Consider the following 19,560-nt stretch of genomic DNA (forward strand, 5'->3'; position numbering starts at 1 on the left):
TTGGCTGATTTAGAATTATGAATGCCCTGTAGCAAACTGCAGCATTCGTTTCAAATGCTTGCTGCTTTTGTAAGTTTAAACTAGACCCCGAGGTTACCATTTCTATCAAGTGATAGATGTATGGAATTCCCATTAGTTTTGAATGGTTCAATCTGTTAAATCCCATTTGTTCAATTAAAAATATGTCCCCTGGCCCTAAGTAATAATGTTTCAAAACCCAGTTTCAGTTATGTACATACAATATGAAAAAGGTAAAACAGAACTGTATTTATCAAAATAGAAGTCTCAGTAAACTCTACTGATCAACTAAATAGAAAAGTAAATTAGCTGAGGTCTCTATGAAGGTTCTTCAATATGAAATGGAAAATACTCCATCATATTTAGACTTATGGCAGCATATCCTATGACCTGATATTTTCTGAAATATGTTATTATACGTTCAAATATGTTTAATGTTAGCATTGAAAAAATTCAGTATTTCCCATTCCTACTTAAGAAAAGACAAGTATATTACTGGTGACACAAACAGACATAGTCACATGTAATGGCACAGATAGAAAATTAATGAATGTTCTGTTGTGGGCAGCAGGAAAATGGAATGAGGGCTCTTAACATGAAGGAACACAAGTGGAAATCAGAAGTGTCCAGGCACCAAAGAAGTATGTGAAGGAGAATTATACTTGCTATTGATGAAAATCTCTGCATTTGGCTTTGTATGCATATCATTAATAAGGAATGTAGCCCTGGTGACTGTAATAAGATATTTGACTTTTTTCTTATGAATTCTCCAGAAAAATATTACAAAAATGGGTTCCTTCTGGTAGCTGTGAAGCTGAGGGTGTTTTGTAAGAAAAAAATAGTGGGGTATAAAAGCTCTTCAGAGTTTGGAAAAGGTATAGAAAAGTACCAAAAGCATGTTGGATAAATGAAGGTGTATACCAGTGGTAGTCAACCTGGTCCCTACCACCCATTAGTGGGTGTTCCAGCTTTTATGGTGGGCGGTAGGGGTTTGCTGTAACTCTGCTTTATAAATTTTATAAAGTAAAGTTACTTCCCTACTTTATAAATCACCATTACTATGGAACCGGTGGGCGATTAGAAAATTTTACTACTAACAGAGATACAAAAGTGGGCAGTAGGTATAAAAAGGTTGACTACCCCTGGTGAATACCATGATGAAGAAAAATATTTAACAACAAAAGTCAGTTCAACAAAAAATAAGATCAACCTTATAACCTTACAACCTTATAAAATGAAGGTATATATTTATCCAGAAACAAGAAAGCTGATCAGTAGAATATTTTGCCTCGAAAACAGATGTTCACTTGAACACATGGAGAACGTGAGGTGAGAACTTAAGCACATGTCCAGTCTTGTCTGTTTTTAAGTCAGTTTCCATAATACTCAGGCCATACAGATGAAGGGCAAGTGGACTTGTACTCTTGGAATGTAAATACAATTGCCACTATGACTGAGGCTCGAGTTAAGTGGATAGCTGTATTCTTGTTTAAGTGTACATCCATTCAGCTTCTCTTCAGGATCCTTTCTGAACATGTGAATGCAGGAGAGGTGTGGGAATAGGACTGCAAAACCAGTCCATTTTCTATCTACACACTCAGTAAAAGTCTGAATGGGGCATAAAGTTCCCCTATGCTAGTTACCGTAAATGCTTGTTAAATTTGAAGTGAGATCTGATCTAGCAGAATAAATACCCAAGTCTTTATATTTTTATATAATCTGAGGAAGAAATATTTCATTTCATATTTGTAAAAGGAGGTGTCACCATAGATTTGAAAGCAGAATTCAATTCAACTTCAGCTAATATCTGCCTAATATGCATGAAAATCTATAGGCTTCTCATAACAGCAAGTTCTTGTCTAAATATTTTTCATGAGAAGAAGTTTCTATCTATCATTTTTAAAATCAACAAAATTCTGACTGGTTCTGTGTCCACCAACTACTCCTTCAAATGCCAGCGAATATTCAGAAACTTTCATATCTCTAGCGAACAGACTTTGAATAGAACTGTCATCATGCTTCAAGCTTTGCTTCTTCTTCACTTCCCCTTCACTTCAGATTTTCATTTCACATTATTTCAATCTGCTTCACTGTACTGGGTTCTGGGTCACAAGCTAATTGAACTCCTTTTATGTAAATTAATTATATTTTTTTACCTTACTTTCTTGCACAGTGTCATCAAATATTCCTTCTAAAGATTTCTTTACAGAATCAGTTCCTTCACCAAAAACCTTAAAAAAACAAAGAAATTGTGCTATTTTAAATACAGTAAGATGATGCAAATACTTGCTAAATCTGGAAACGTTTCATGTTGATAGAAGAAACGAAGAAGAAGGGCTCAGGAGGAAAATTTGCATATCAATTATACTTGGATAAAATTAGTTTCTCAGTACAAAAATAGCTAAATTATACTGGTTACCTGGCCTTTTCAAACAAAGTACAAGATGTACTCATTCTAAACTGCAACCATTTGGAAAAAATGAGTGTTACAAGCAAGAAACAGAAAAACATTTTTCAAGCCAGAAGTGAGGGATGCTAATAGGCAGCATTTATAAATTGTAGCCAAATATTCACTATATTATAAAGTAGTGTCTTTAAGCTAATTCTGGTCCCAAAAAGATTTTGTGTGGACACCAAGTTAAAGTATTTATCAATACTTGCAACAGATTATTCTTCTGTTGTGTTAAAATGCTAGATCTGTAAATTGATGAAATTATATTGGGGGCAGCTCATACATATGCTTAATCCCACTCAGGCTTTTCAGCACACAGAATATGAAGTCTGAAAAAGTATCTATAAAATGACATGTCCATTCTTAGAAAAGCTAGGATACGGGCTTGCTACTTTGCAATTCAAAAGTCGAGATTCCAACTTGTTTCCCATGGGAAATTTAGATTTGAAGGCTCTTTTCTCACCTTCCCCTTTCTCTAATGGGAAAATCTGTTACCTTTTGTGCTTCAATATAAAGTTAAGAAAGTTGGATTGACTAAGAATACAGCTTATTTTTAATAAACCTTGGAGACTTGATTAATAATTAATCATACTTTTTTCCTGCGGAAAAGAACTGCAAAGAAACCATCATAGCTTCAAAATTACATGAACCCAGGAATGGGAAATAGCCTGCATCAAGTAGATAATGGGCAACAAATTTCCCTATAATAAATCTTGGTGACAAAGAAAACAGATATAGATTCAAAGTTTTAAAAATCGCGGAGAAGGTTGAAAGACAGAATAAATACAATAATGTATTTTGTATTGTAACTTTTATGTAATATTGTAGGTCATATCTGCCCTGCACCCCAACAGAAAAGAACAGAAGGTAATATCAAAAGTACCATCTTCAAAGCCTCCAATTATTAAACCACCTGAGTTACCTGATTAATGCTTGGCCTCCCTTGCTTTTTCTTTGAAGCAGTGTCCAAACCCCAAAGAGAAGAAAACCGGCTTCTTCGTTTGCTTGCTGATCTTGACATTACCTGTGTTCGTCTTCTGACACCAGATTCACCTGTGCGAGCTGCCACCTACCAGCCAAAAAAAACCAATTCCTTAACTAAGGGATTCACAATAATACCAAGAAATACATATGTTCACATACATATTACACAAACAATTATTTAGGATGAGAGAGTTGTGCTCAAAATTGGGTTTCACATACCCTCCTCCCAGTGGTGAGATTTAAAATACAATATACAATACAATAGTAGAGTTGGAAGGGACCTTGGAGGTCTTCTAGTCCAACCCCCTGCCTAGGCAGGAAACCCTATACCGTTTCAGACAGATGGCTATCCAACATCTTCTTAAAGACTTCCAGTGTTGGGGCATTCACAACTTCTGGAGGCAACTTCTGTTCCACTGATTAATTGTTCTAACTGTCAGGAAGTTTCTCCTCAGTTCTAAGTTGCTTCTCTCCTTGATTAGTTCCCACCCATTGCTTCTTGTTCTACCCTCAGGTGCCTTGGAGAATAGTTTGACTCCCTCTTCTTTGTGGCAACCCCTGAGATATTTGAACACTGCTATCATGTCTCCCCTAGTCCTTCTTTCTCTTAAGCTAGACATACCCAGTTCCTGCAATCTTTCTTCATATGTTTTAGCCTCCAGTCCCCTAATCATCTTTGTTGCTCTTCTCTGCACTCTTTCTAGAGTCTCCACATCTTTTATACATCGTGGCGACCAGAACTGAATGCAGTATTCCAAGTGTGGCCTTACCAAGGCATTATAAAGTGGTATTAACACTTCACGTGATCTTGAAATATTTTACTACTGGTTCTGTGCATGTGGCTTTGTGGGCGTGGTGTGGCTTTGTGGGTGTGGCAGGGGAAGGATATTGTAAAATCTCCATTTTGAAACCCACCACTGACTGTAAGCCGCGTAAGTCATTTTTAATAGAGAACATTGTAAGTCCTAGATAAATAAATTGCCTTTTTTGAATGAATCAGAGACAACAGAAGGCCACTTAGTTCAATAGGTCAATTAAAACTTTTTATATGGGAGTTGTACTGATGCTGCTCCTTATACTGTTGGTTTTAATGGTTCTTTTCTTTTCTACAACAGGAGTTTTTCCATTGATTGATGACACTTAGATCTATTAAGCTTCCAGAAACAGGAGCAGATTTTTTTTTCCCTACTGTTTTACCTTTCCTCCCCATTTCCCCAACCTCTGTCCATGCAGTCTTGGAATTATAAATTTATAACACAAAAGAAAAACAGCTATTAAGGTAAAGCTATGTTAGTCAGGAATTTAGAAGAGAAAGAAACATTTGTCACAAAGAATACATTTGGCTTTTTATGGCTACAGAAGCAGAGACCAGATGTTGCATAGCAACAGCTTTCACTCTATATCAGGTGATACCTAGTTTAACAAAAAAAAAAATAACCTTCAAGTTAAGCTCACCAGTGCATGAAAGGAGGACACTGAAAAGATTCCAAGACGACCCATTGCATCTTTAGTTGGACGACTTGCAAATGCAAGTAGTGTTTTTGGGTTTGGCAGTTCCCCTCCTTGAAGACTAGCTAAGTAACAACGATATCGAAAGAGGTCCATTTGGAACTGTTCTAAGTTTTGTTCCCAAACAAAGATCTACAACAAGACAAAATAAATTAAGAAGAAAACATATATCTTATATCATACAAACAGACCACATTTGCATGAAGAAGGAAGAATTTGATGTACTAAATGAGAACAAAGTAAATACATTTATTTTGAAAAAAGGAAAAGAGATAGAGATTCTGAGACAGCTGTTACTTGGATGCTAATAAGATTGCAATTTTAAAAAAAAACAGAAGTGCATTAAGTTCATCATGCTTTCCACAGATATCCAGTTTCAATTTCTTCTTTATTGTGGCCAGATTCTTCCCTCAAAGATTCAAAATCACTTAGACTGTTTTTATGCAATATCATAAGGATATGAAGACACCACTTCAATAGAAAATGACTCTTTAGAGCAGGGGTGTCCAAACTTGGCAACTTTAAGACTTGTGGACTTCAACTCCCAGAATTCCCCAGCTGGCTGGGGAATTCTGGGAGTTGAAGTCCACAAGTCTTAAAGTTGCCAAGTTTGGACACCCCTGCTCTAGACTGTTGACATCATCAGTTTAAAGCCAATGTTTATTTATGTAAAATAAATAAAATACTCAGGGAGTATTAAATTTCACCAGTTGTATCATCATTTGTTGTACCATCATTTCTTTACCTTGCTAATGGAAAATATTTCCAATTGGCTGGAAATCCCCATTACACAGGTATTCCTCATTTAATGACCAGTCATTCAACAATCATTCCAATTTGAATAAGTAGAACTTGCAGTCGGTCCTCACATAACAGCACAGTCATGCAACCCCCTGGGACTTTTGACAATGTCAGTGGGAAAGCTGGCATAAAGTTGCATATCATGGTCACATAAGGTTATCACTTAATGACCTCAATTTAACAACAATTAGGGCTGCCAAAACTGCCATCACTAAGTAGCGCTTTCATGTGATTTTTTTCAACTGATGCCCTTATCACTTAATAATGGAGTTTCTAATCCCAATAAGTGTTAAATAAGGACTATCTGTATGATAACAGTTTTCCCCTGGATAATATTCTGTACACATTTAGTAGTTCTAGTAACTCAGCACAGGTCAAATATGTTTACTGAATAACAGTTTTGACATCGGTTTATTTTTGTAGAGTTTTCTTCAGGAGTTCAATATGGCATACACTGCAATTTTAAACTTACATATTAATTAGCATCCCCAGATGAACTCAAAAAAAGATTGTGCTCAATGAATTTACATTTTATTTTAATCCTTAGCAAAGTCAGTTTGAAAGTGATCCCTTTCATGTTGGAAATTTGTGTTTCAAAGCAGAAACCAGATTGTTACTCATTTACAAAATTCTGACATATAAATTTTGGGAAACAGTAGAAAAGACAAGTCTAGTATTGTGTAAGAAGCACTTTAGTTCACCTGAATTTATTTTAGAGTTGCATGTTGAATACATTAAAGTAAAACTACCTGATCAAGAATCGTTTTCTTTTTCTTAGAGTCTCTAACTGAAGACAAGCTGAGGAAATGCATTTCTCCCATTTTCTTCATCTTCTCATCCATATCAATCTTCTGCTCCAGTTTTTTAATTTCAGTTTTCAACAGTTTCACGGTATCTTCTTTGTGGTGTTGTCGTGCTACTGCTGTGGCGCAAGCAGAATGAACTGCTGTGATCCAATTCTCTAATTCTGTTTGGCTAGAAGTCTATAAAAATAGAGAGGCCAGAAGCATCTTGTTTAATATAAGCTGTTTTAAAAGATTTTGCTTCAATAAACTTTGTAGATATTCATGAATATGTTGTTTTATCACTTTCTATTTAGCATTAGAACCAAAACTAACAACTGCAGAATGTGTCATTAAAACTAAAGAATCACTGTGTTAAAGAAAGCTTCCTAGAACATCCCCAAAGGAATATTCAGTGATTTAGACTAGCATTTTAGAGGCAGCAGGTAAATATTTATAGCATAAGTATTTGTTTTTAATAATAAAAACTAAATATAGTTCCATTAATATTTAGCAACTTTATAACTGATCATAATTAATATTTAGCAACTTTATAACTGATCATAATTATTCTATAATATCTCTATCAGCTTTGCAATTAAATATGAAACAACTAATTGACAGAATAACCATATCAAGGAATAAGTGACATGAAGCTTCATTAGATCTATATGACTTTATTATATAATATGCATTTATCTCCACCATTGCTACCACGATAGATAGCAATAAATATGAAGAAGCAGGAAAAGAAGATGAAAGCAATAGAAGCACAATAGAAAATAGATTTATGAAAAGAAATGCTTACGTCCCTGACATAGAGATAAAACGATTTACCTGTTTTAGTTCCTGGGAAGGTTGAAAAATGAACAAAATTTTATTTTAAATGTCCTTAAAATATAACTCAGGACTGAACAACCACTTCTAGCTAATGAGCTTGTTTTTTCCCCTCAGAATACTACATATCTATTATATAAAACCCACAAGGTGAGGTGGGCAGCAAATAAAGCAAACAAATAAATAAATTGGAGTTAAAATGAAGAACCAATTGCTTAGTTAATAAATTTCCATAAATTATCTGCTGGCTACTGTTTTTCAGCATAACACTGCCATTGTTTTTTAAAAAAATTGAAAAGACGTATAAGATTCGAATCCTCGTTTTAAATCTTCAATTAAGCGTAAGTTCTTGTAACCCTTAACTATAATTAATTTGGATGCAGCTATAGATCTTGCAATTAGATCATGTGTGTAAAAAAGGGAATAGAGGCTTTTACTCCTGGATCCAGTTTTAAGATCTACACACAGAGAATGTTATAAATATCTGAGATTCAAAGTCCTACCTAGAAATCTGTTAACTTCATACTAATATTTATTAACCTTTTCATTACTTTTCTTTCACCTGTTTTATATTTTTTAAATGATGTTTCACTGAATAACATCTTTTTCTAGGAACATAGCCTGTTTTCCTCAGGCTTCCTTATTCATATCTAATATACATACTAACTTCCAGTGAACAAGCTAAATAATGGGGAAATAATAATAACAATCTGATAAACCAGGTCCTTGGGAAGGACTCAATAGGTGGATAAAAATGTAAATTCAGTCTAAACATCTGCGTGACCTACTATAATAACAATAATAGCTGTTTTAGGTGAATTGACATGGGATAACTATGGAAGGAGCACATAAGTTTCATTGGCTGGAAAAAGCCAGAATAATTCTGGCTGATATTAGATATAGACAACTGTAAGTGAAGTTTAAATTATAATGCTTTACTGCATCAAAGAATTCAGTTATCGGTTATGTCAGTGTTTTGACTGGTCAGTGACAGAAAGGGAATGTAACTATTATTTAAGTTGTCTCAGAATTAAGTGAAGTAGGAGGACTGAGCTATTACAAACTAAGCAGTTTGGTTTTCTATTGTTCTGTCTCCAAAAGAAATGTAAAACCTTATAAAGAAATGTATGTATCTGAAACATGAGCATGTCATTTTAAGATGTCACAGGCATCCGATTAACACCAGATGTCTTTCAAATTTAATGGATCCACAGAGGCATCCATGGTAGCTGCTTGTCTGAAGAGGAAATCAGCAGGAGTATATGACACACTTGAAAAGCAAGGCAGCAAAAATTGTGTCAGTGCTTTGAGGTAGGTCAGGAAATAGGCACCAGAAGAACCATACAAGTGTTATTGTTATGTAGAATAACAACAGAATCTTGACAGTGTTTCTTTCTCCCTCCCTCTTATGCTTAAGAGAGTCAAGGAAGGACAAGCTTTAGTCTCTTCCTCACCTCCTCCCATCTTTTCTTTCCGTAACTACTATTAGGCCCCTTGTTCAAAGTTATCTCTGAGCCCACAATAACATCTATTCTTTGCATGTGCGATATTTTTACAGTTTTGTTTTGCATTCAGCTTCATCAACAGTTTCTGCTATATACTGAAGTCCTGAATGAGATGAAAATGGTCAAGTATCTTTATATCTGAAATTATAAGCGATAGCATCTCACGAATAAAACTTTTGTATTAACTTTATATGCTACTTGATTCCATTTATATGCTGTTGTAAATATTTATGAATTATGTGGGCAAAGGTAGATTATTACATCTAAACTATGCATATTTTTATAAATTTTTGCATAACAAATCAAAGTTGGGGAGATACAATAATATGCAGATCAATTCTACCATAATACAGTTTATATACTGTATTAGAAATTGTATTATTAGAAATTGTATTGCATTAGAAAGAAATTATGGGTAGGAAGATATATACAGGAAGGGAAGGAAGGAAGGCCTAATAGATACACCAATGACAGAAATCACTTTATCATTAAAACAAAACATTATAATTGGCTTAGCTGTAGGAGGGCCCCTTTGTATTTAGCAACTATCTGGCCATTGTTTTCTAAGCTTCTTTCTGAAAACATTTTGTATCATTAGAAACTTATTAGGTTGGTACATGAGGCAAACTCACTGAAACAAAAAAGAAAATTCACTGAAGGACACTGCCTTTCACTACTAATCTTCCCTAGAATATAATAACAATAATCATGACTGTAATTTATTAAATATTTATGTCACATGACCGACAGTATCAGTAAAAGAAAAGTAAAGAGAGCAAAAAGCAGACACAAACAGAAAATAAAACCACACAATCCAAAGTGCACTTTACCCATATTACATATATAACATATTATATATATTACATATTACATATATTACATATTACACAGAAGGCAGGCAATCTCTCAAATAACCATGCCTATGCCCATAGGGTAATGAAAAAGCACTTTGAATCACACCTTGACTCATACCTGCAAGCCTGCAAGATGCTCATTGATCAGGAGCTCTGAGTTTAGGTTAAACCCTCAAATGGCATCCCATCCTTTAATAGTGAAGTGCAAGGTTAGAAATGAAATATGCCTAAATCTGGGCAGCCCAAACACTCACAGCCACTCAGTTTTGATAGGAGTGAATCAGAGATGGTTCCATCCCATCATAATCTTTAGCCACTGGAACAGAGTCTTGACAGTACCACTTGGGGAGCCCATAGTCAAAAGATATAATTTGGTACCATCAGCATACTGACGATACCTAACCCCAAATCAGCAGAGGACCTCATACAGTGAATGAATGAATGAATGAATATTTATTTCTTAGCCGCACCCTCTCCCGAAGGACTCGGGGCGGCGTACAATAAAACATATAAAATACATATCTGGACAAGACATACATATAACAAAGACGTGTACTAAGACGTGTACAAGGAGGAGGTGGGCTGATGGATAAAAACAATTAAAATCACAATATTTAAAAACCCCTAAATAAATAAATAAATTCAATTAAATTACACAAATAAAAAACCCGTCAGGAGCGATATAGTTAGATCATGGTTGAGCCAGGCCAGCTACTTGGAATAGGTGGGTCTTGAGCTTTACACGGAAGGAGCGGAGGTCAGAGGTAGTCCTAATATCCGGAGGGAGGTCAGTGATTTAATGTAGCTAATGAAATAGAAGAGAAAGAAAACAGAACCTGAAGCATCCCACAAAGGAGGGTCCTAGGGAGCCAATCTCTCCCTCACCCTCATGCCTGGAACTGATTCCGGAGATAGAATGAGAACTGTTATAAAATGGTTCACACAATCCACAACCTGTGGAGCCAGTTCAGAAGGACATCTTGGCCAGCAGAGTTCAAAACTGCCAAGACATCCAGAAGCACAATGATAGATGTGCAGAAAATTTATTTATTTATTTATTTATTACTTGAACTTATTAGTCGCCCCCTCTCCCCACAGGGACTCGGGGCGACGTACAAAGGTATTATATAGCGTATAGAGGAGGTAAGAATAAATAAATAAGTTACAATACTTAAAAAGTTAAAACCCCAGTGAAATTAACCCTTAAAAACTAAAATTACAATTAAAAATGCCCTGGGCTGGGGAGGTTGTAGAGTTATGCCAGGTCAGCTAGTCGAAACAGGTAGGTTTTCAGCTTCATACGGAAGGAGCGAAGGTCGGTTGTAGTTCTGATGTCTGGGGGGAGGTCATTCCAAAGGGTGGGGCCCACTACAGAGAAGGCCCTACTTCTGGGCGCTGCCCTCTGGCACTCTCTGGAGGACGGCACCCGGAGTAGTCCCTCTCTGTGTGAGTGGAAAATGAAGAGAAGCACCTCTAGGGTGCTTCTCAGTTCATGCAGGTTATGTAAAAATCAAATGAAACCCACATGAATTAGTACCTCAACTCAATATTTCACAATCTTCAGCAATATCCAGAGATTCTTGGCAGACGCACAAATTGAAATTGCTCACTGGACGGCAAAACAATCTTATGCCTATTTTTTAATAGAAGGGTATCTCTCCACCTAAAGCAAATAAATCTTTACAGGGAAAAATATTTTATGAAGTCTTTAGGCAATGTTTTCTTTGGTGGAAAAGATACATGTATACCTGAAAGCAAAGTTCAGGGCAGGGTTATAACCAGTACCTCCAGTAGTGTTTAAAGAACTGCAGTAAAATATTTTATGGGTTCTAATGTTATGTTTCCCCATATATTAAATGTAGGTATTAAATACATGTTTTCTGCATTTCTCTTTGTGATCCAACATTACTATTATTATTATTTGGGAGGACATGAGCCCCAAATATATCACGGCATAGCCAAGGAATGATATGATGTAATGTAGCCTTGCCCAGTTTATAAAAAGAGCCCACATTTTTATCTATGCTATCTATCTACACCACTTATTTATGGAATAAAACTCTGGGGGGTGAATAAAGAAAAACCCCTAAATATCATTAGTGATTATAATTTATACAGTTATAAATAATTAAGTAGGTCAATAATTAGGTGCTCTTGTCAAATGTTGAACTATCATTCAGGGCTTTCTCTAAAGGATATGATCAAGAAGGAAATCAACAGCATCAGCAGCAACAAGAACATGGATGGGTGGAACTAACCTGAAAGAGAAATGCATCTCCAAGAGAATTGCTGAGGCAAAAAACAAAATCTTTCTTTGGATGTTCAGGTACTGCTTGCACTATGCTGTTTTCCACCCAGACTGCATGTTTTGGGATGCTGTTGTGGTCTATCCCAGATCTTCCATCACTTTCATAGAAGAATAAAGTACAACCTTGAGAAAAACAGCAACTTATTAGCAATCTATGTATCTGACAAAATAATAATACGGTTAGCAGAATATAACCTTTCAGAATTATGCAATGCCAGAATTCAGAATGATGAAACAATAGAAATAATAACCAGTACAAGTGCTAATAAATAAATAAGCAAGCAAGTATGTTCTGCTGTGGATGCATGTAAATCTACTATTTCATTCACTTAGCCATGACCTTCAATATGTTCTATTTCATACATTATACAAATGTATACAATATTTGCCATTCCTATTCATTCAAAAATTAGTATTCCATGTTCACCAAGCATGCTGCGCCTTCTGTGGACTGAGAGTGTTTCTCCTAAAAACTTGAATTTTTAACCAACTTAAAAATCACTCATATCTTGATTCCCCACCTTCTGTTCAGAGTTAATGCCAGTTTGGCAACATAACGATCTGTATTACAGATTTTTCAGAGTACATAATAATAATAATATTCATACAACACTTAGTAATACAGGGATGCATGAAGTACAATATAGAAACTATATTATCAGTTTCAATATCTGGCCAATATGTAGCATTCCCTCAGAATAATAAGGACAATAGTAATGGTCAATTGTGGCATATTTTGGGTGTAGGAAAACATTCAACCAAAGCCCAATTTTACACCAAGCATCCTAATACTATTTTATGCAAGCTTAAATCTCTAATCTAGAGACAATCTTGCAAGCAATATATTCTGTACATCTCAACAACCTGAGAAACATGCAACCTATTAACACATTTGCTTAAAGAAACTTTTGTGCATTTGAGTTTAATCAGTTGTCATGTGCAGAACTTCCTTGATTATTTAACAAATTTATGAATAAAAGAATGCTATGACTGCATTGCATTTTTGTATGCAGATGATGCTATGTTGTTGGCTCAGGATCCAAATAATTTGCAGAGAATGTCACATGCAACCAAGAGTATTGGTCTGAAAATTAATATAGTTTTTGCCTGCCAGGGAAAATGGAGTGAAAATTTTCAAGACATAAAACATAAAATACTGTAGCAAGTTTATTAAGATACATTTTTTTAAAAAAAAATAAGATTTAATAGAAAGAGAGCAATGTGTTGAGAAATGACTGTCTGTGAGAAGTAAAGATGGCTCTGCTAACAGTGTACCTCTGTCCACTTTATTATATGAAAGGATTGTGGATTGTATAAAAGTGAGTAATCAGTATGAAATAAGCACATTGGCACAGTCATATAGAGTGAATGAATGAGGACTTAACTGCAAAGCAAGTTATGAAAGAAGAATAAGGAAATGGGTGGAAAGGAAGTGGAATACTGAGAAAGTCATGTTGGATGGGGTTGATGAAATCCTCGAAAAGAAGATGAGAAATATAAAGAACAAAAGTCTTGCATGAAGATTTCTCATGAGTTCTTTTTGTCCTTGGAAATAAATTAAGCTGACATAGTTTGTCCTCAAAGGAGTATCTAATTGCAAAGGAATGCATAAAAGGGGATGCCACTACTAAGGTAAAGCCACTTCATATGGGGAAAGGAATGCGAGTCAGATTTGTTATCCTAATTTTAAAATCTCCATTACACTGGCAGATCGGATAGATGAAAATAGATGAAAAACATGTGTGCATAATACTGAATGACTCCTATATCTCTTTAATACACCTCTTGATTGTCATTAATTTTTTGGAACTAGAGCCCATTTGGTCAGAGTTAGCAAGGGGAAATGGAATGTATTTTCATAAGTTAAACAACTTTTTTTGTTTTTACCCATCCCTGCTTTTCTATAAATGAAACCAAATAATGAGAGAACCAGCAGATATAATCACTGGTTCCTAAAACAAAATCATTTGGGGGTAATTAGACGTGCAAAGAAGATACACACCCCTGAAACATGACATGTTCCAAGATGACTTAAAGTAAACAATGAGAATTTTCTGGAAAAAAAAGTTGTGGCCTGATCTAGCCTCACTGGAAGGGAACAAAAATTAGCATAGTATTTTAGCTAATGATCAGTTTCAAGTTAGAAAAACACCTTCAATTTTTCAGTTAGGCTAGACTCTTATAGCGTGGAAGGATACAGTTGAAGTTTATATTATTTTCAGTTGAATTTTTCAATTTAATATATATTTTCTACTTTCAAGTTATAGTTACCAAGTTAACCCAAGACTTCAGAAATCAATTGTCAGCAAGACACAACAGTTGTTAATTTCAAAGCTTAAATACTAACTTCACTAAACCTCAGTAATCCAAGTGAGTCACACTTCAAAGTAATAACTCTTTTCTAATAATCTTTTCCCCTCTTTCTCTCTAGATGGCTGTGTTTATTTGTGTCACATTATCACATTCGTCCTGCACACTGCTTGGGTTAAAGGAATTACTGCTCTCTCCAATCCTTAACTAGCCACAGTTGATCAGTTTTTCTGGACTCAGATAGTCCTCAACATACAACAGTTCAAAGTTACAATGGCACTGAAAAAAGTGACTTATGACTGTTTTGCACAATTATGACTGTTGCAGGATCCCAGGGACATGTGATCACTTTTTGAAACCTTCTAAGAAGTTACGTCAATAGAGAAACCAAATTCACTTAACCACCATGTTACTAACTTAACAACTATGGCAAGAATGGGACAAAACTCACTCAACAACTGTCTTGCTTAGCAACAGAAATTTTGGGCCCAATTGCGATTGTAAGTCAAGGATTATCTGTACATACATTCAGCCTCTATAAGTTTTAGGCAGTACTTGCTATAAAATACTGGATCCACTATCTATTCCTTGGATCTAGCTATTAACTAGTATTTCAATGTTGATTTTTTAAAAGAATAATTTCATAGAGAAATTAGCTGCCATGTCCCTTATTCCTTTATCTGCCTTGAGCCATATTCCATTCTGATACTCTCCCTACCACCACCTAATTCTTGTATAGGCAGCATTACAAATACGATATGGGAATTCTCTCATTTAGGCTAAGATGACTTATTCTGATATGAGCTTCTCCTAGAGTTTATTCAGTGTTCTGAGGGAAATAATAAGAATCACATGATTTAAAACTGTGGATTGTATTCTTTCAGGCTCTTGTGATTTCTATTATCTGTTTCATCTTAAGCTACAGTTGAAAAGGTGCTCTTGGAAAGGAAAAGCAGTGGAACAAGGCTGTAATTACAGACATACTGTCTATGTGAACAAAACTATCACATTTATACTACACTTGCTTAAGATATGAGAAAAGAGTAAGAGTTAGTTTTATTCAGCAATCTGAGGAAAAAACAACTGTAATCACAAGGAAAATCAGAAAAAAAATTCAAGTCTAGCATATGAATTCAGAAACAATCACAACAGGTTATGAGTAGATTATTTCCAAATAAATGTACTTTGGATTGGGATCTAATGTTAATTCACACTATTTATCATTTGTTGCTATATGACACTGTTTCTGCTAAAGTAAAGGAGTTTTTTTTCCAATACAAAAATTATATTTTAATCCATAATGATATTTTAAAACTTTTTATGACAATAACCACTATCAAATATCAGCTTCTAACACTTGCTTTAACAGATAAAGGAAATGAATTTAAAGTGTTGATGATTTTGAAACATTTGGGTCACTTAGCATCTGTCTCACTTTTATGGCCATTTCCAGTAGCCCATGATCACTCTATTGCAATTTGCAACATTTTTTGCTGGTGGCATTTACTTTCAGTTTTCCAACAAAAGATGCCCATTGAAGAAAATGGATTTGCTTAACAACTGCCACAAAAAATGTTGAAAAATTGGGCTTGGGCATGTGATGCCTTAACTTACAAATGCAATGACTTACAGCTGTAATTATGGCCTTAATTCTGGTCATACGTTGAGGACTACCTATACTAACATAGTATGCTATCTCCAAACATGTTAAGAAAGGAAGAAAAAACCAATCGTACAACAAATTACACTTTTTTGCATTTATTATCCTTGATGGTGCTTGGCAAATTAGTCATACTGCCTTTGACCAAGCCTCCCTCCAAGCCCTCTACACTTCAGTTACAATCCTAATGGAATTGTCATCTCATCAAGCAAGGTGGGAAGAGCTTCAAAACAGACATGCTAAGAGCATATAATCTTTCAACACAAATGTTCAGAGAGGAATATTGATCACTTCCCAAAATGAGCCTGCAAAAGGTACACATGGTTTTCATACCTGTTTACAAATAGCATGACATACACAATTTTTCTCACAAACACACACACATTCTTAAATTTCAAAGCAAGCCTTCATTAATTCAATATACTTTTAGTTGCTTCTATATTTTTGTAATGTGCAGATAAACAAAACATATTCACTGTACCTTTCAGGGAAACCCAATATTGTTTCCATTTCCTCCGTGTGGCTAACTCCACCTTCTTGTTCTTTTTATGGACAAGGAAGTTTTTCACTGCAAGAGCTCCAGCCTTCCTTACTGTTCCCTGCCCAGCTGTAAGAAGAATATCTGACTGTCCTGGAGAACTCAAAGTCCCACTGCTCTGTTCATCACTCAGGGTAGAGCCAGCCTCATCCAAATTGTCAATGGTGCTGCTCAACTCCAACTCTCGCCGAAAGTTTTCATAGACGCACTGACGGGCCCCGTCTCCAGTTGAAGAACTGCCACTGTCACTACCAGCAAAGGCTCGGCTGGTTGTTGGCGAGTAGCTGGAGTTTGTGGCATTTGAACGTCTAGAAAGGAGGTCTGTGTCTGTTGTTGCACCCTCAATTCCACTGTCAGCAAATTCACTTCCATCTCCTGTATTAACATCCTATTTAAAAATAAAAATAAAAGCGACATGAAAAAGTGCTCCAACTCAGTCTAGTTACTAAAAAAACTTTATTTTTGCAGTTAAATTCATTCTCACAATCAAAATAGGGGCATTATCTTAATAATAGTAATAATTATATAGTAAATTAAAACATTTTAAAAGACAGATAAATTCATCAAATTTAAGTACTCAAATCATATTTCATATTTATTTAAATATATTGGGGCTTCTTCCTATGTCATCAGGTAAAAGTGCAGTAGAAAAGAAAATTATTAAAATAAATGCAATACAATCAAATACAAGATTCAAAATTGATATGAATATGAAATGAAAGAATGTAAGGAAGAATTGCTAACATACGGTAAAGATTTAAGGTCCTTAGCCATACGGCTAAATTCTAAATGCAGAATGTTCTTTATAGTTAATTGTGATGAAGGCTGATCAGTTGATCTATATATTTAAGGTCACAGCATCAAAAGAATCTACACATTCTGGGTAACGCAAATGATAACATAACAGGAAAATCATGTCTTTTAGAATATATATGACAAAGTACTGTACTGGTAACTTGTCTAGAGATCTTATTTTCCCCTGAAGATATAAATATAAAGGATAATAAAACAAATAATGAGACAGATTTTTTTTAGTCTGGAATTGGCTCAACTGGACTGAATCTTTCTGCCAGAGGGACTTGATGGTTCACTGCTATTGACAAAGATTGCCTTCAGGTTTTTGGATATCTGATACAGCTTTTATGGTTATATTGCTTAAACAACAGGCACTCTGGTACAGTAATCTATTTTCAACCTCCTGTACCAGGCAGCAAATTCAAAAACTGTTATAGTTTGCCTTAATGTGCATGTATTAACCAAACCAATACTCATAGATATCAATATGTAGTGGTTAAGGTCTGGAATAAAGGTTGTAGCTATCCCTTATGTGTAAAAGCCAGCTGAGTGACTTTCAGCCAGTTAGTCTCTCCCAACTTTAGCCTGAGAAGTAAAAAAAGGCTATCTACCAAACTTTATTGGGCTAGAGAGGTAAATTATGGTCTACAACTTTCAATTAATAGGTTTTCATCCTGCAATGGGCTTATTTGGGATGATAATAATGATGGTGATTTACACATATGCATATGAGTGTATATATGAATGAACTTAGAATTATTCAGCAGAGTTTTCTGCTTTATTCTTCTTTTTCTGCTTTAAATCTCCATCTCTGCTCATTTCCACCTTTAGAAAGCAATTGACAGATGTAAATTTAAACCAGAAGTGTAGTTTTAAACATTTTAAACATTTCTTAAGGAACTGGACTTGTTTTTATCTCTTGAATACAAATTACTAGAATATAAAACTGATAAAATATGTTATTGTGAAATAAATTTTCGATTTTATAAATATTCAACAACTGTAACATATTGCCAATCTTCTTTAAATTTGAAATCATACTCATAAGAGCACAAGAATGTAAGACCTTTTTTGAGGTGGGAATAAAATCAACCTTAATATAGTAAGGATGTCCAATGCCCGATACAATTTTTTAGATGCATTCTTATATATTAAAGTTCATATATTATATCTCTTCAGTTTGTCATGTGATTATTTTTCTCCAAAGTTAATGCACGTAAAAAAGCTGCAGTATACATTTTCATATGGCTAATTTTGTTAGTGAATTATATATTCTTACAATATAACCATAATAACGGAGCCCTTGAGTTCAAAAATAAAGAGACAAATTCCCCAGCTAGAGGATCAAAGTTAATTTCTTCCCAATACGACTGAATGCTGTGAATAAACCAAGTGCTTGAACTGATCCTTAGGCAGAATTCCATTTGAAGTGGCGAGGAATAAACACATAAATTGCAACCAAGTCATTTCTGAATCCCTGTAAAATTGTGCATCGTGTCTGGCTGATTAGGAATACATTCAAGAATAAATACTCCCTTTGCATAGCCTGAAAACATTTTGGAAATCTGATATAAACAAAATAACTCAGACCCTTGGGACATCATACAAATGATTCTCACAAAGAGGCACAGAAACAGCAACATGAACTTTCAGGGCAGATTTCCATAAGTAGCAGTGGATAACTGAGGGACTGTGCAACATTCAGTGAAATTAGAGCAATCAGCTATTCCCAAACAGTCTGAATGACCTTCAAATAGACTGTTAGGGACTAAATCTGAAAATGCAAACAGCTGCATTGTCATACTTTTCCATGCATATAAAGAGAAACAGAAACTTGGAGAAATGGAGCTTTATTTTGTTCAATTACAGTAGTATAAAAACAAGTTCTCAGTTCCTGGAAACAAATTATTTTAAATTATTGTTCCCCGTCAGATACAGGTTGAAATGATAACAAAAGTTTTTAAAAGATGTAAATAGGAGGTGGTGAATTTATTTTAACTATTTTGTGGTATCGGGATCAGAGGATTCCAGTTCTGGGACTAGACAAGTGACTGGTGATTAGCCACTATCAGCTTTATTTCAATGTTGGGTTTATGTCAGCTTTATAGCAACACAAACCCGGGAGCTCAGGCCAAACTGTCAAACTTGATTAAAAATGAGAAGCTCTCTGAGGATTATATATTTCTTGCGGTTAGTTATAAAGAAAA

At 34.9% G+C, this 19,560-nt stretch overlaps 1 protein-coding gene across 7 annotated transcripts in view; it reads right to left on the reverse strand.

Moving 5' to 3' along the window:
- Nucleotides 1-19,560, reverse strand: part of TIAM1 (TIAM Rac1 associated GEF 1) — a 216,056-nt gene that overhangs the window by 49,041 nt on the left and 147,455 nt on the right. For all 7 annotated transcript variants that reach the window (XM_081953352.1, XM_081953357.1, XM_081953353.1 and 4 more), the window contains 6 exons: nucleotides 16,502-16,946; nucleotides 12,001-12,173; nucleotides 6,514-6,747; nucleotides 4,910-5,095; nucleotides 3,393-3,539; nucleotides 2,175-2,249 (listed from right to left, as the gene is read on the reverse strand). In XM_081953352.1, coding sequence (XP_081809478.1) covers nucleotides 2,175-2,249; nucleotides 3,393-3,539; nucleotides 4,910-5,095; nucleotides 6,514-6,747; nucleotides 12,001-12,173; nucleotides 16,502-16,946 — 1,260 coding nt within the window. The remainder of the gene's footprint in view (nucleotides 1-2,174; nucleotides 2,250-3,392; nucleotides 3,540-4,909; nucleotides 5,096-6,513; nucleotides 6,748-12,000; nucleotides 12,174-16,501; nucleotides 16,947-19,560) is intronic.

This window comes from Natrix helvetica, assembly GCF_964273705.1.
Source record: "Natrix helvetica genome assembly, chromosome: 4".
In the NCBI taxonomy this organism is placed as follows: Eukaryota; Metazoa; Chordata; class Lepidosauria; order Squamata; family Natricidae; genus Natrix; species Natrix helvetica.